The following is a 12738-nucleotide window of genomic DNA, read 5'->3' as shown; positions in this document are numbered from 1 at the left end:
CATATCTGTAATTTCCGCTTCAGCACTTTTTCGTGTGTCAGTTCTACTCACAGATCCACCGACCACAGTGATTCAGTACTACTTGAGTAAGCCAGCCAGAAGACTCAAAGAATCAGGCACACGATTCCTGGTTAAGTATGAAGATTCGAATCATTTGCTTAGGTGGCTAAATTATTTACAAAAACAAATGTTTGAAAACAAAAAGCTAAATTAGATGCAAATATATTGTACTTAAGCAAAATAAAACTCAACTGTACTCAACGATCTGTAAATATGCTGAGTTAGAAAATGTAATTAGGTCATACCACCAGAGGGACCCTACACATTTTAAGAATCACTCATTGACACTGGTGTTGACCTTGAGCTAGATTATAGGTACTAGGCCTTCAGGAGCAACCACCTTGGAAGAGTAGATGTTAGGTTCAGAATCAGCAAAAGGATCAGCAGACAAAACCAGTGAGGCAGAATGTTGAGTCTTTTCTCGCGAGGAGTGCATTCAGACTTACATCAATCCAACTACACTAAAGGTCTTGTTTACACTCCTCTCTTTTTATTCAGGAATGCCCTACCTACAATGTGAGACTAGCCCCTGATAGGTGGGGGGGGAAAGCGTGGGCTTTGTCTCATGAGAGAAGAAACGAGATTCTATGTGAAACTAGAAGTCGCAGACAGGATCCCATGAGAAACGAAAAGTGTGCAAGGATAAAATGTTATGGGAAACAAAGTAGTCATGTGAAAAGAGTGCATAGACAAAATGACATGTGCAGACATCAACAACTTTCTTGGATTCCCAGATGTGTAGAAGGTCAGGAAGCTCCAGACAGCATCGTTTGACTTGTTGTGGACTGGGTGATGTCTGCAAGAAGAAACAGCAAGCATTCTGCGCAATAACTTTATTAATAAGTACTCATTAGGGAACGCATGATAACATATATATACAATTTATCTAACAGTAGAAGTTGCCTGTCAACAATTATGATGCATATTCTGTAGATGGGACGAGGCAGTGATTTTTTGTTCAGTTCTGGTAATAAGGATTAGCTGGGCCACACACTCGCACATGTAGAATATCAGCGTCGGCCCGATATTTTAAGAGCATCAGGGAGAGCTTGATGAGATCAAAGGAGAGGACCGGACATTAAAAAGTGAACGGGAAATCATGGATGACACAACTGAATCAAGAAGACATAATGTTCCATATAAAACTTGTCAAAGCTTTAGGAGCCTTATTAGCAAAATACTTCATAGATTTAGGAGGAACAAGATGTCAGCCCGACATTGTCAGGGTAATACAAAACTTTATTCTAAAGCAACGGAACAGGCTGTCTTTTATGTGAATGCAGCAGGCTGCACATTCTTGTTTCTACTCCCACACATTAAGTGCAGATGGTCAGAGCCAAAAAAGCCATCCCTAGCAGACTTATTGATTTTGTGTTGCATGTGAACCTCAGGGGGAATGAGTCTGACAAGCACATTTTATCACTAAAAATTGCACTTCTTTCAGAGATGGCATGTAGATGTTAATAGATGTCACTGAGACAAAATGCCAAAGAAAACAAATGAAAATGATTCCCCTGCTGAGTGCATCGTAGCAAATGGCTAAGAGTTGGGCATGTTCCTTCCAGAGGGGAATATGTCACCTATTAGTTTCTGTTTTGTTTTTTTAAGTAAATGAGAAGGAAGGAAGGAATCAGGCAATGGCTAGTTTGCTTGTATGGTCACCTATTGACATAAAATGTTGAGGTCAGTTGCTGTCTTTCTCTTTAAATCTTCCTCCTCTGCGCTTCAAAAATATGCCTTTTAGCCAAATACTGTAGTCTCAATCCTCTCTGTTCATCTTTTATTTCCAGAAAACAAAACAAAACGCAACTTGTAAAAACATGAATGGCATTTTTTTGCTAGGTTTTATGTTTTAATTACCGGTCCCAAAAATAATCTATGCTGCTGCAGGTAATGTCATGTAAACAGTTGGTAGTGACTTCAGCACCAATCAGTTCTAATGATTGACATGTCCTTCAGCCAATGACACTGACTGAAAAAATCGGTGTTAAGCTTGACAAATTATTTTGATCGTATGATTATGTTGGTATGTAGATGAGAATCATTAACTTTGTTAAAACTTTTCACCTTTCCTTGACTCTGGAAATTTTCCACATTCAGTTGTTGAAACCTTCCAAATGATACGGAAACATTCTTGCTTAGTTGGTTATCTAAAATGCTCCCCAAAATAAATAGCAGATTGTTGTTTCAGTACCAAATATGCTGGCAGGGGAGGCGTAGTGGAGCTGTGACCCAAACGGTCTCTGTCTCATCCAATAAGGGATAAGAAACAATTTCAGATGCCCTCTATTCTCCCTGTGCTTGTGGGGTCCAATGTCTGTTTTATTTACAGTTTTGTTTGAATACTGTACAACAGCCATACCGAAGTACCTCAAAATTCACGAGATTCTTGACATTGTACAACTCAAGGTACCACTCCACTGACTTGTTTTAGGACTTCTGATGGAAAGGGTAACTCATCTACTGATCCTATTTGTAGAGGTCAAGCATGTGGCTGAAGTATGCCTGTCTGTGTTTTGACCAGGTGTGACCATGAAGCTGATGGATGAGGTTGCCGGCATTGTGGCAGCACGCCACTGCAACACCAACATTGTCACGGCTTCTGTGGATGCCATCAACTTTCATCGCAAGATTAAGAAAGGTTACCATGACAATGCTTAACTCTTGAGACCCTTTAATGATGCTCTTTATTACTATACAATTGAAGCATTGGGAGACAAGCCAAGGTTATATGAGATGATTTAGGATTTGCTCCAGCATCAAAAGATCAATTTGGTGTCTGGCAAAACCATTCATTTATTTTTTTATTATTATAGGCTCCTCAAGCTTTGAAATTAGCTGTTTATTTATTTATCACTAAAATTGGTCAATCAAAAATATTCATTCATTTTTAAAGTAATTTATGTTATTCATTCATATGTTATACTGTACAATATACAAAGTAGCATTTGGGATTTTAATACATTCTAAATAAATTAATTATGAATAACAAAATCGCAGAATGAACACATTTTGTTTGATTAATAAAATAACATACATACATACTTTACATATAGTACTCGTTTGAACTTTAGCCTCATCTACAAATGAACTAATTCATGTCTGTTTTAAAAATTCAAATGTGGACCACGACGATTTGCCCACCCCTGATTGCAACCCTTGCAATGGTTTTATTTTGTCCATCTTAAAATGATCCTTTTTCAAAAAAATGCTTGATGGTAAGCCATAAAGCCAACACATTCAAAATAAACTTCTAAAGCACGCAGACGATGAGTCTACATCTAGATGTGACATCCAAAAAATGTTTGCAGCATAGACAAACACATGCTCATTTTCCGTGTAGTCTAGTTTATTATATGAGCTTCAAAATAGAACTCAGTCTGCAGGGATAATGCCTTCCCACCATGTTTCCGTGGCAACCTGCGGTAATGACACAGTTTGAGCGCATCAAAAAGAAACAACCTCACGGACAAAAGTGGATATAATACTTGTTTTGATAAAAGTTTACTTTTTTATTTTATTGATTCATTTCTTGATTCAAGTGAAAAATGTTCCGTGTCTTTTGTCTCTCAGTGGATGTTTAAGATAATGTTCATTATCTAAAAATATCCAGCTCAGTGGCCTAGTAGTAGAGTGTCCGCCCTGAGACTGGAAGGTTGTGGGTTCAAACCCCGGCCGGGTCATACCAAAGACTATAAAAATGGGACCCATTGCCTCCCTGCTTGGCACTCAGCATTAAGGGTTGGAATTGGGCTAAGGGAGTCAACCCCTACAGAAAATCAATTTCCCCTTGGGTTGGTGTCAGGAAGGGCATCCGACTGTAAAAACCTTTGCTCCAAAAATATTCTCAGTATGGCATTTCACCCACTGGCCATGGACCACCTCCAGTGGAAGAAAGCCATATTGAGAATCCAGACCTACCCAGCGGAGTCTGGAAAGTGGACTTTAAAAAGAAGAAAAAAAAAAAAAAAATCTAAAAATATCCAGTGCAAGATCGCATAATGTTTCCCCTTCCTGGCTCGTTACCAGCAGGTGTTTAAATATTGTAACAATCTTTATAAAGTTGTCATTTTGACTTGTTTTGGCAAGCAATGTTTTTCATGTTTCACCTTTGACAACAGCGATGATATCAGAAGCACATGGCTGTATGTAAACACAAAAAGACATTTTCCTTTTCGCTCTTCCCCTGTGAAGGCTGTGTGGTGACAGTCACAGGCCGTCTCACATTCATCAGCAACAAGTCCATGGAAATAGAAGTGGTAGTAGATGCCTGCTCATTGGTTGACGCGGAGAAAGTTTCCTATCGTGCAGTCTCTGCCTTCTTCATTTTCATCTCGCTGGACAAATTCGGCAAAGCTCAGTCTGTCCCTCCTCTCAAGGTTGGTAGCATCTTACAGACTCTTTGACGCTTAAATGTCTCGGGCCTGTCATTCATTCTTGTCCTTGCCAGTGACACCTTATAGAGTGATTTCATTCTGTGAGATCTATCCATGGTATTAAAATTGCAATTATTTAGTTTAGATTTATTATCTAGCATAATATTTAGCCACTAACAGAGGATTGCAAGTATATTTTTTTTAATCTATTTAATGAGAAATTATTTTTAGCATTGAAATTCACTCAAAGAGCTTCTACAGCATTTTAGGCACTTTATGTTGGTGCACTTAAAAATGATAAGGATATAGTATATATATATTTTTTTGCATTTTAACAAGGTTTAAATCAGAATTAGCTTCAAGTGAAATGACCATTTGTGCCAATAAAAAATAATTATATTTTAAGAAATCAGTTTGTACAGTATGAAAATGCTTTGTGGCGTAACAACCATTTACAAAGTAGGAACTTACTTATATTAGGCATTGGACTCAGATTTTATGTGGGAGAAGTTGTTGGTGGTACTTTAAGGATTATGATGAGGTGATCATGATTAAGAATATTTGAGTCCTCCTTCAGGCAGTCAATAGAGAGGCAGTGCTTGTAATTCCGCTAATTCGAGTTCCATTTGATGAAATGCATTGCTGTGTGTTGCAATATTACCGTGAGGAAGCCATGGTTGAATCCTAATGTCCTAACAAGATCCCTGAGTGTTTGCTAACCATTTGGCTGATTTCGCACTTCCTACCTGCTTATAAAGCTTCTGTGTATACGTACCTGCTGAGTGCAATAGGACACCTGCTGTTGGAGCTGGGTGTGCAGCACACCCTCATCCATTACTTGTTCATATGCAAACACACTACCATCTGTTTAAAGGAGCAACCTCCCTGTTTTATGCAGCATTGTACAGATACTGTAGATCAAGTGCTAAAAATCATGGTTGATTGTTTTGAAGCTAAAAACCTGGCCTCAGACGTTGAGCCTGCCACGTGTGCTGATGAAAACTTTATTCGTATTTGCAAATATCACAACATTTGTGTTGATTAGTACAGCATACTGTGCAATATGCATGTGACTGTGGAAATAGTTGATGATATTTTGTATAAATATTTTATTATTTTTATATAAATAAATGTAATCACTGGTGAAACAACCAAGTCTATACTCAATACAGTAAAAGCACAAGTGAAATAGAAAGAGTGAGCCTAGCTTGGCTACGATGTCGCTGTCATTAGTTGTTGTCATTACATGGCTGAATTTATGTGATATCCTGGCTAACAATCTTCATTGAATGAATGTGGTCAAAATTGTATTTGCCTTGCCATCTAGCTCAGCAGATCACATGTAGATAATAAGGTTTCACACATCAGTCCAATTTTCACCTTAATTCCCCTGTGGGACTTGGATGGATGGAAATTCTGTGATGTTATTTGACCTCAATCGGTTCTCAGATTAGTTTGTCTATGGTTTTAATTTCGAGAACATTTTAAGAGTATGAGTACAACTACTTACATTTGAGTACCGTAATTTCCGGACTATAAGCCGCACCGGACTATAAGCCGCACCAGCTAAAATTCAGGGATATTTTAGTTTTTTTCTTACATAAGCCGCACCGGACTATAAGCCGCACGTGCACATGAGTTTTTTACAAAGAAAGACAGTACACAGAAAGCCGTAAAAATCCATAAATATACCGCGCCGCCATTTAAGCCTCAGGGTTCAAAGTAACCTTCTGAATAAAATGCATTAAAAGTTCACATTCATTACAACTTGTTTTTGGTGAGCACAATGTCAGAAGAATTGAATTTAAATGCTGATTGATTAGGTTTTAATACAATGCAGATGGTCCAAACAGCGCCACTGCTTTGTGTAATCTCTGAGTCACATGGCAGAGTATGAAAAAGGGTTTAGAGCCCTTTGACGCAGGTCACCTAGCGTGTATTCCTACTAAAGCTCATAATAGTCACAAGCAACACAGCCAGAATAAGCAGCGGCCATAGTAGTGTTTCAAAATAGTATTTTTGTTGTTGTTTTGTTCTTCAAGATACCGCACAACAGTGGTCCACAGCCTTTTTGCGAGTGTATAAAAGTGATCAAGTCATCACAAAAATCATGAAAAAAATCGTATATAAGCCGCACCTGACTATAAGCCGCAGGGTTCAAAATTTTGGAAAAAAGTCGCGGCTTATAGTCCGGAAATTACGGTAATCATCAATTTCAAGTAGCAGAGGCGGGCATTCGGTCGGTACTGACGTTTCTTCAAAATGGCTATTGTATGTTTCTAGCATGTGCATGTGTATGTGAGGCTGAACGGGGCAGTATTCAAGCTAGGACAAGAACAAGAGTTTTTGATTCAGTATATTTCAAACTGTTCAAGGAACATAATGTGTTAATTGTGCTACATTGAGTGAATGGTGGTCGGTGCAGGAGGGGCTGAGGGTGGTGGGAGTGGTAACACACCTGTTTGCTTTTATTGGCACTATAAAGACAGTTGAATCCAACCCACCTCTGCTGCCAGTCTGCATTCTCAATAGCGTCTTCCACCTTCCCCATTTCCATTCGACACAAGCCTGTGTTTGTTTCGCTTTTTGTGTGCCCGCTTCCACGCATTCATTAGAGCCACTTTTGCATCTTGAATGAGCTGTTCCCATCTAATTGTTTTTATGGCATGGAACCGCAGCCATGATAGCCCGAGCTGTAATGTATCTCTACGCCTTGATTCAATCAAAGGAGTAGCAAAACAACAAAAATGAGCTCTGATGATTTTAATAATTCATTCTCAGCTCTGTAAATGGACGAGTCTGGTGGAGCATGCCAAATGAACGCTCGTTTGAAAAAACAACACCTAAATGTTTTTTTGTCTCTAGCTCAAAGACATCACCAAGCATTTTCAAGTCTATGAGAAAGAGAGGCACACGAGGCTAAGTCTGGCTATTTCGGTCTTCCTGCTGGCTTAAACAAGTAACGAAACGACATCAAAATGATGTGAACCCTTATTGCTCCATTACTGGCTCGGCACCTAATGGCTGTCCCTCTGTGCACCACAGAGATTCATTATCATGAGCAGGAAATAAGATGGAATATATCAATCCAATTAACACCTGATGATAACCCAAACGATCGCATGCATTGCAAACGCTTTTTTCCAGTGCTTTGCTTCTTTGTACTTAAGGTTGATTTATGCTTGCAGCCTTTCAGTGTAGTCAATATTAAAAAAATGACATAATTTTCGGATGTGTCAAGCATAAAATAAGTACAATTTATTTTAAAGTGCAATTTTTAAATAAAACAAACACTACATTTATTGTTGGGGGTAGATAGAACGGATTAATGGTATTTTCATTCATTTCAATGGGAATAGATGATTTGAAATATGTGTGTTTCACACATGACAAGCGTGATCCTGGGATGAAATAAAGTCGTATGCCAAGCACCATTGTATACAGTGTTTGAAAGACTGAGCCATGGCATGGAATACGAAAACCCATAAATTATTTACACACCAGAGATTGTAATGGCTCAAAGACACCTCAAACCTGACAGGACTACTTTTATATTCAGTACAAAATAAATGAATATAATAATAATCAAATAGAAATATATATTTCATCAGAAGTTGCAGCTTTAATGAAACCGTGTAACATACAGCTTACATTTACATTTGAGTCACCATACATGATCTTTAAATAGCCAAGTGACACAATGAAACCGATGAATATTTCATGACATTGTAACAGATTCAGCTCCAGTTGTGCTCTATAAATAGTCCAGGTGACAGACAGATTCTGCTATTTTGGATTCCAGGTGGTTCCCGCACCCTAGCACGCCTATCTCTCAACCAGGCTTCCTCCCCACCGAGCCCACTCTGTTTCTATTTTTAGAATTTCCCGTTTTAGCTCAGGAGGGTCTCCGCAATTGTGTGTGTAATGTAAATTGGGGAAGGAGGACAGCGTGTGTTGGGGGGGAGGGGGGGTATGTCCCGCAAAAAGAAGCAGCATCATTTTTGTGTTGGGCCACAGACAAAAGAAAAGAGAAGTGAAGATGCCTGACAGCACGCTTTGTAGACTAATAGATTACACATTATCAGAGGATGCTTTCAATGTGTCCTTCCTTCCTTCCTTCCTTCCTTCCTTCCTTCCTTCCTTCCTTCCTTCCTTCCTTCCTTCCTTCCTTCCTTCCTTGCTTTCTGTGGTCACGCTCATTTTCTCTGTCTCCTTTTATCCCTGTTCACAGTTATTTCCTCTCATCTTCCTCCATTACCTGTCATCATTTTGGGCTCTTTCACCCTTCTTCCCTGCATGTTACCTTCCTTTTAACACCATGCTTCCTTCTGCCTCTTCCTTCGAGGCTGGCTTCCTCCCGCCTTCCGTAGTGGCAGAGACTCAGCTGGTGTCCCTTAACATGAAAACAAGCCTGGTTGTCTTGGCAACCCGCTGTAGTCCAAGTAATGCAGTGTTTATTTTTAGACGCCGAGCCTTCAACTCGACAGGCAATGGGTTAATGGCGACAAGCGTGGCAGAGTTGAGACATTTGTGACTGTGTTGATGTCGCATCAACACATCACTGCATCCCATTGTTCATTTCCTTGTGTAATAAAAAAAAAAAAAAAAAAAACATGGATGCAAGGCTTTAATTCCAAATAAGAACACTTGTTTGAAGAAGTCAGTAGTTGTTAGTAGTTGTTTTCTGACATGGCATTTAGCTTTTACTTTGTTCTTGGAGGAACTGATATTTGGTCTATAACAAAATATATAAACTCACTGAAAATAATGTGCAGGGGAAATGGGAGTCCTTAGCATTCGGATAATCATAGTTCTTCAGCTGCAGCTGCTCTGTGAATAACCATTTTAAGGGAACAGAATGTGCACTCTCTTCAGTAATACTGTCTCTCAGTCAACATAAATAGACAAAGCCATTAATGATTGCTTATAACGCCAACTACTGATAAACATCTTATACATTTCTGGAAAATGGTATTTTTCTTGGTGTTTTGAAATAATTGAATTCATTTTGAGTAAACTTTTTGAGCTTGAGCAAAGTCATTTTTTTAACAGATGGCAAGATATGCTACTACCAACACAAATCTTCAATTTATTTCTTCCTTGGCAGAGAACTCATTCCAACTTGTATATGGCACAAACAAACTTTGAAATACATTGCACGGATAGAATTGTTATGCATAGCCTACACGAAGTGATGAGTGTATTACTAGATCTAGTTGGTCACTATTTTGCACCTAAAAAAGCGTGGACTTTTCTGGGAACACTTTCAACCAGGTCTGTAGTAGTTCATCTCAAAGATTCTAGATGTGGTTGAGCTCGGGGTTCTGTGCAAGGTCCACCACGCCTACCTCCTGTTCAATTGAGGATGGGCTTGTCTCAACATTTACATGAAGAGAAGTCCCCTCTGTAGTGCATTTGTATGAAATTGTCATCTCATTTTAGAGGAGACCCCTGCTCTTCTCCCAAAAATGCTGACATTTTGTCATATGTGTTTCCACCTTGCGCGCTCCATAAAGTTAAAGCTCCATCTGTTAGCTCGACGCTCGGCTGAGTGGCAGGTGCTCTCGAATGTGCCAACCCCCTGGTGTGAGCAGATTGGAGAGCCTCTGTCTGAATAAGCCATGAATGCTGATATTCACTTGCAGAAAGTATTTAAAAATAAACGGTCGCACGTGTGCTCCCCTGTCTAGTGAGGTAGACGAGCGAGAGAGTACCGGCTGCGCTGTAAAAGTTAGCGTGGGTGCTCTTGCTGTGGGTGGCCAAGCTGTTTTACTAAGTGGCCAAGCAGTTCAATTAAACTGTCCGCTAGCACGTGGCTAATCCCCGTGAATTCAAACTTTCAATTCAAGCTCAAGAAATTCTTGCAATGAATACTAGCGAAGGCGAGCCCAGAGGCCACAATTTCTTTGAGAACTTCTTAAGTGTTCACCTTTACAATCTAATGAGTGATATACTAATGTTCCTTAATTCTAAAGCCACTTTCAGGAATCCAAATAAAGTATCCAAAATGCAGTGAATCCCTGTTTATTACGGATGTTAAGATCACAGCTAAGGAGATGATATTTTGCATTTGCGTTTGTTTCATTTCTACTCAGGTTAATGGCGAGGAGGAGCAGAGGCGTTACGATGAAGGCCAAGCCCGTTACGTCATGAATAAAGCCAAGAGACTTGCAGAGAAGGAGCCCAAGCAGTGACAAGGCTGAAACACAACGCCAAAGGAAAACAAAGCCCATTTTCTCATCCTCTTCTGTAAACTGTAGCCTCCTACTGAAACTTGACATGCTTCATGCACCAAAGCAATCTCATTCAAATATATACCTATATAATATATATAAAATTGGTAAATAACAAAGAAATAGTTTACTTTTGTGGCATGCTACTACTGACTAGACTTTGACTTGAAGCTTTTCAAAGGACCTAATGAAGTATACAGGGTAAAAGTAAATATAAAAATGAAGGGAAAAAAAATGAAGGAACAAATAAATTATCCCAACGTGAGTTCTGAGCTTGTCTAATGTCCTTGCTCGGTTGATGATTATTATGTGGATGAGGATGATGTCATTGTCTTGGGCATGCCTTGGCAAAGAGTTCAAGTTCAAGTTCAAGTTTACTTTATTGTCAAAGATCCTATGTAACAGGGTTACCACAGAAGTTTGAAATTGCGTTTGACCAGTCTCCAATGTGCAGTTTAACTAAAAACATTTAAATAAGACATTGACATAAATCTCTTTCTTTCTCACACACACATACACACACACACACAACACACACACACACACACACAGCTAACTTACTCATACTGAATTTACAATTCATTCTCTGACATATTCATTCACAACATAAACACAGACAATGCACACTTACACATTGCAGTCATTCAAACACTAACATGCTGATAAAACATGTGCAATACTATACAATAAAATACTCTCTCTCACATTCACACACACGCACACACACACACACGGTGTGTAATAAGAGTATTGACATAATACACATAGGACACACGCCACCCATCTTTTCACCACTGTCGTTCACAGTGAAATGAAAGAGGGAGGGGGAGGTGCTGGGGTGGCTTGGGGGGCTTTGACTCAACTCCTATGTCTCCCACGTCTTCATAAAACACCAAAGCCCCCCCCCGCCCCCGCCTTACCCTTGCACTCCTCCATTGCTCTCACACTAGCTCACTGCTCTCTTTTGCTTCCTGCTGCGAAGCCGGCATGCGCATGCGGAGTCTCCATTCTCCTGCTATATCACTTTCATACTCTCTTTCAGTCTTTTTTGTACTACCAAAATCTAAATTCAATGGCATTTACAGTACGGTGTCTCCTATTTACAAGCACTTTGCTAATGACGCCCTCCTAAAAATGCATATATGAGAGCGAGAGAGAGAGAGAGAGAGAGAGAGAGAGAGAGAGAGAGAGAGAGAGAGAGAGCTCTTCAGTCAACCTAACATGCTAAAGTTTTGGAATGTGGGACTGAACATAAAAGAGAACAAACAAGGTTGTAAACACCAGAGGAAGCTGTATATCAACCAAATTGAGAACACAAAATGAAGCCCATAAGCACGTGTCATGTCATCTGAATGAGAGCAATGATGGATCAGAGAGTAGAGAGAGCAACAAGGCCACTTATATAGGATGGACGATGGCCTCGAGCAAGAGGAAAACCATTATGGGCTCATAATGATGGATTAAAGATGAAGTGTAACGTCAGTGTTGGAATCAAGAACTCTCAGCTTTCATTGCAGTCAACACTTGTATTTCTTAAGATACATGGTTTATTTTTTTATTTATTTTTTTGATAGCCTGAGGAGCTTTATTTTCACACAGGAACCTGAGCCACAGTCACATTCAAGGTCACATGAATGAAAAAAGACATTAATTCTGTAAAGCATCAAAAGCTTGTTGACATAAGTGAGTCAATATTCTTCCATCTTTGGTTCACACAATATGGGCAAAAATATTGGAATCCCTGGTTGTCTCACACACACAAGAGACCAGAGAAACACTCACAGCAAAGTCCTTTTTATAGCTAGCTGCTGTTATCTCGGCTTGGAGCCAGCAGGGCTTTCCTTGTGCAGGAATTACTGGTGATGGTTCTGGAACCCAGAACCACACCCTCCCCCTCAACCACCTTTCTGCTTTTCATTCCATGGGATACCTTGCTGGCAGGTACTATTAAACTGGGATCCCCTTTGGCTGGCTGTAAGATGACCGAGCTCCTGGCTAAAGAGGCGTGGTTATCTTGCGAGGATACGCCACATTTGTGAGTGAGGATGCCCCACCAGTGAGACCATGTG

The 12738-nt window shown here is 39.7% G+C and overlaps 1 protein-coding gene across 3 annotated transcripts in view; it reads left to right on the top strand.

Annotated features, from left to right (window-relative positions):
• The window catches only part of acot7 (acyl-CoA thioesterase 7), a 66769-nt gene extending 55621 nt beyond the window's left edge, over positions 1–11148 (top strand). For 2 of the 3 annotated variants that reach the window (XM_049753527.1, XM_049753526.2), the window contains exons 7-9: positions 2585–2701; positions 4255–4439; positions 10532–11148. In XM_049753527.1, the coding sequence (XP_049609484.1) occupies positions 2585–2701; positions 4255–4439; positions 10532–10630 (401 nt within the window). In that variant the 3' untranslated portion in view covers positions 10631–11148. The remainder of the gene's footprint in view (positions 1–2584; positions 2702–4254; positions 4440–10531) is intronic. The other variant, XM_049753528.2, reaches the window with a different exon arrangement.
• Positions 11149–12738: the final 1590 nt, after the last annotated feature.

This window comes from Syngnathus scovelli, chromosome 2, assembly GCF_024217435.2.
Source record: "Syngnathus scovelli strain Florida chromosome 2, RoL_Ssco_1.2, whole genome shotgun sequence".
NCBI lineage: Eukaryota > Metazoa > Chordata > Actinopteri > Syngnathiformes > Syngnathidae > Syngnathus > Syngnathus scovelli.
The sequence above is the reverse complement of the archived record's forward strand: the minus strand, read 5'-3'. Positions and strand labels throughout refer to the sequence as shown.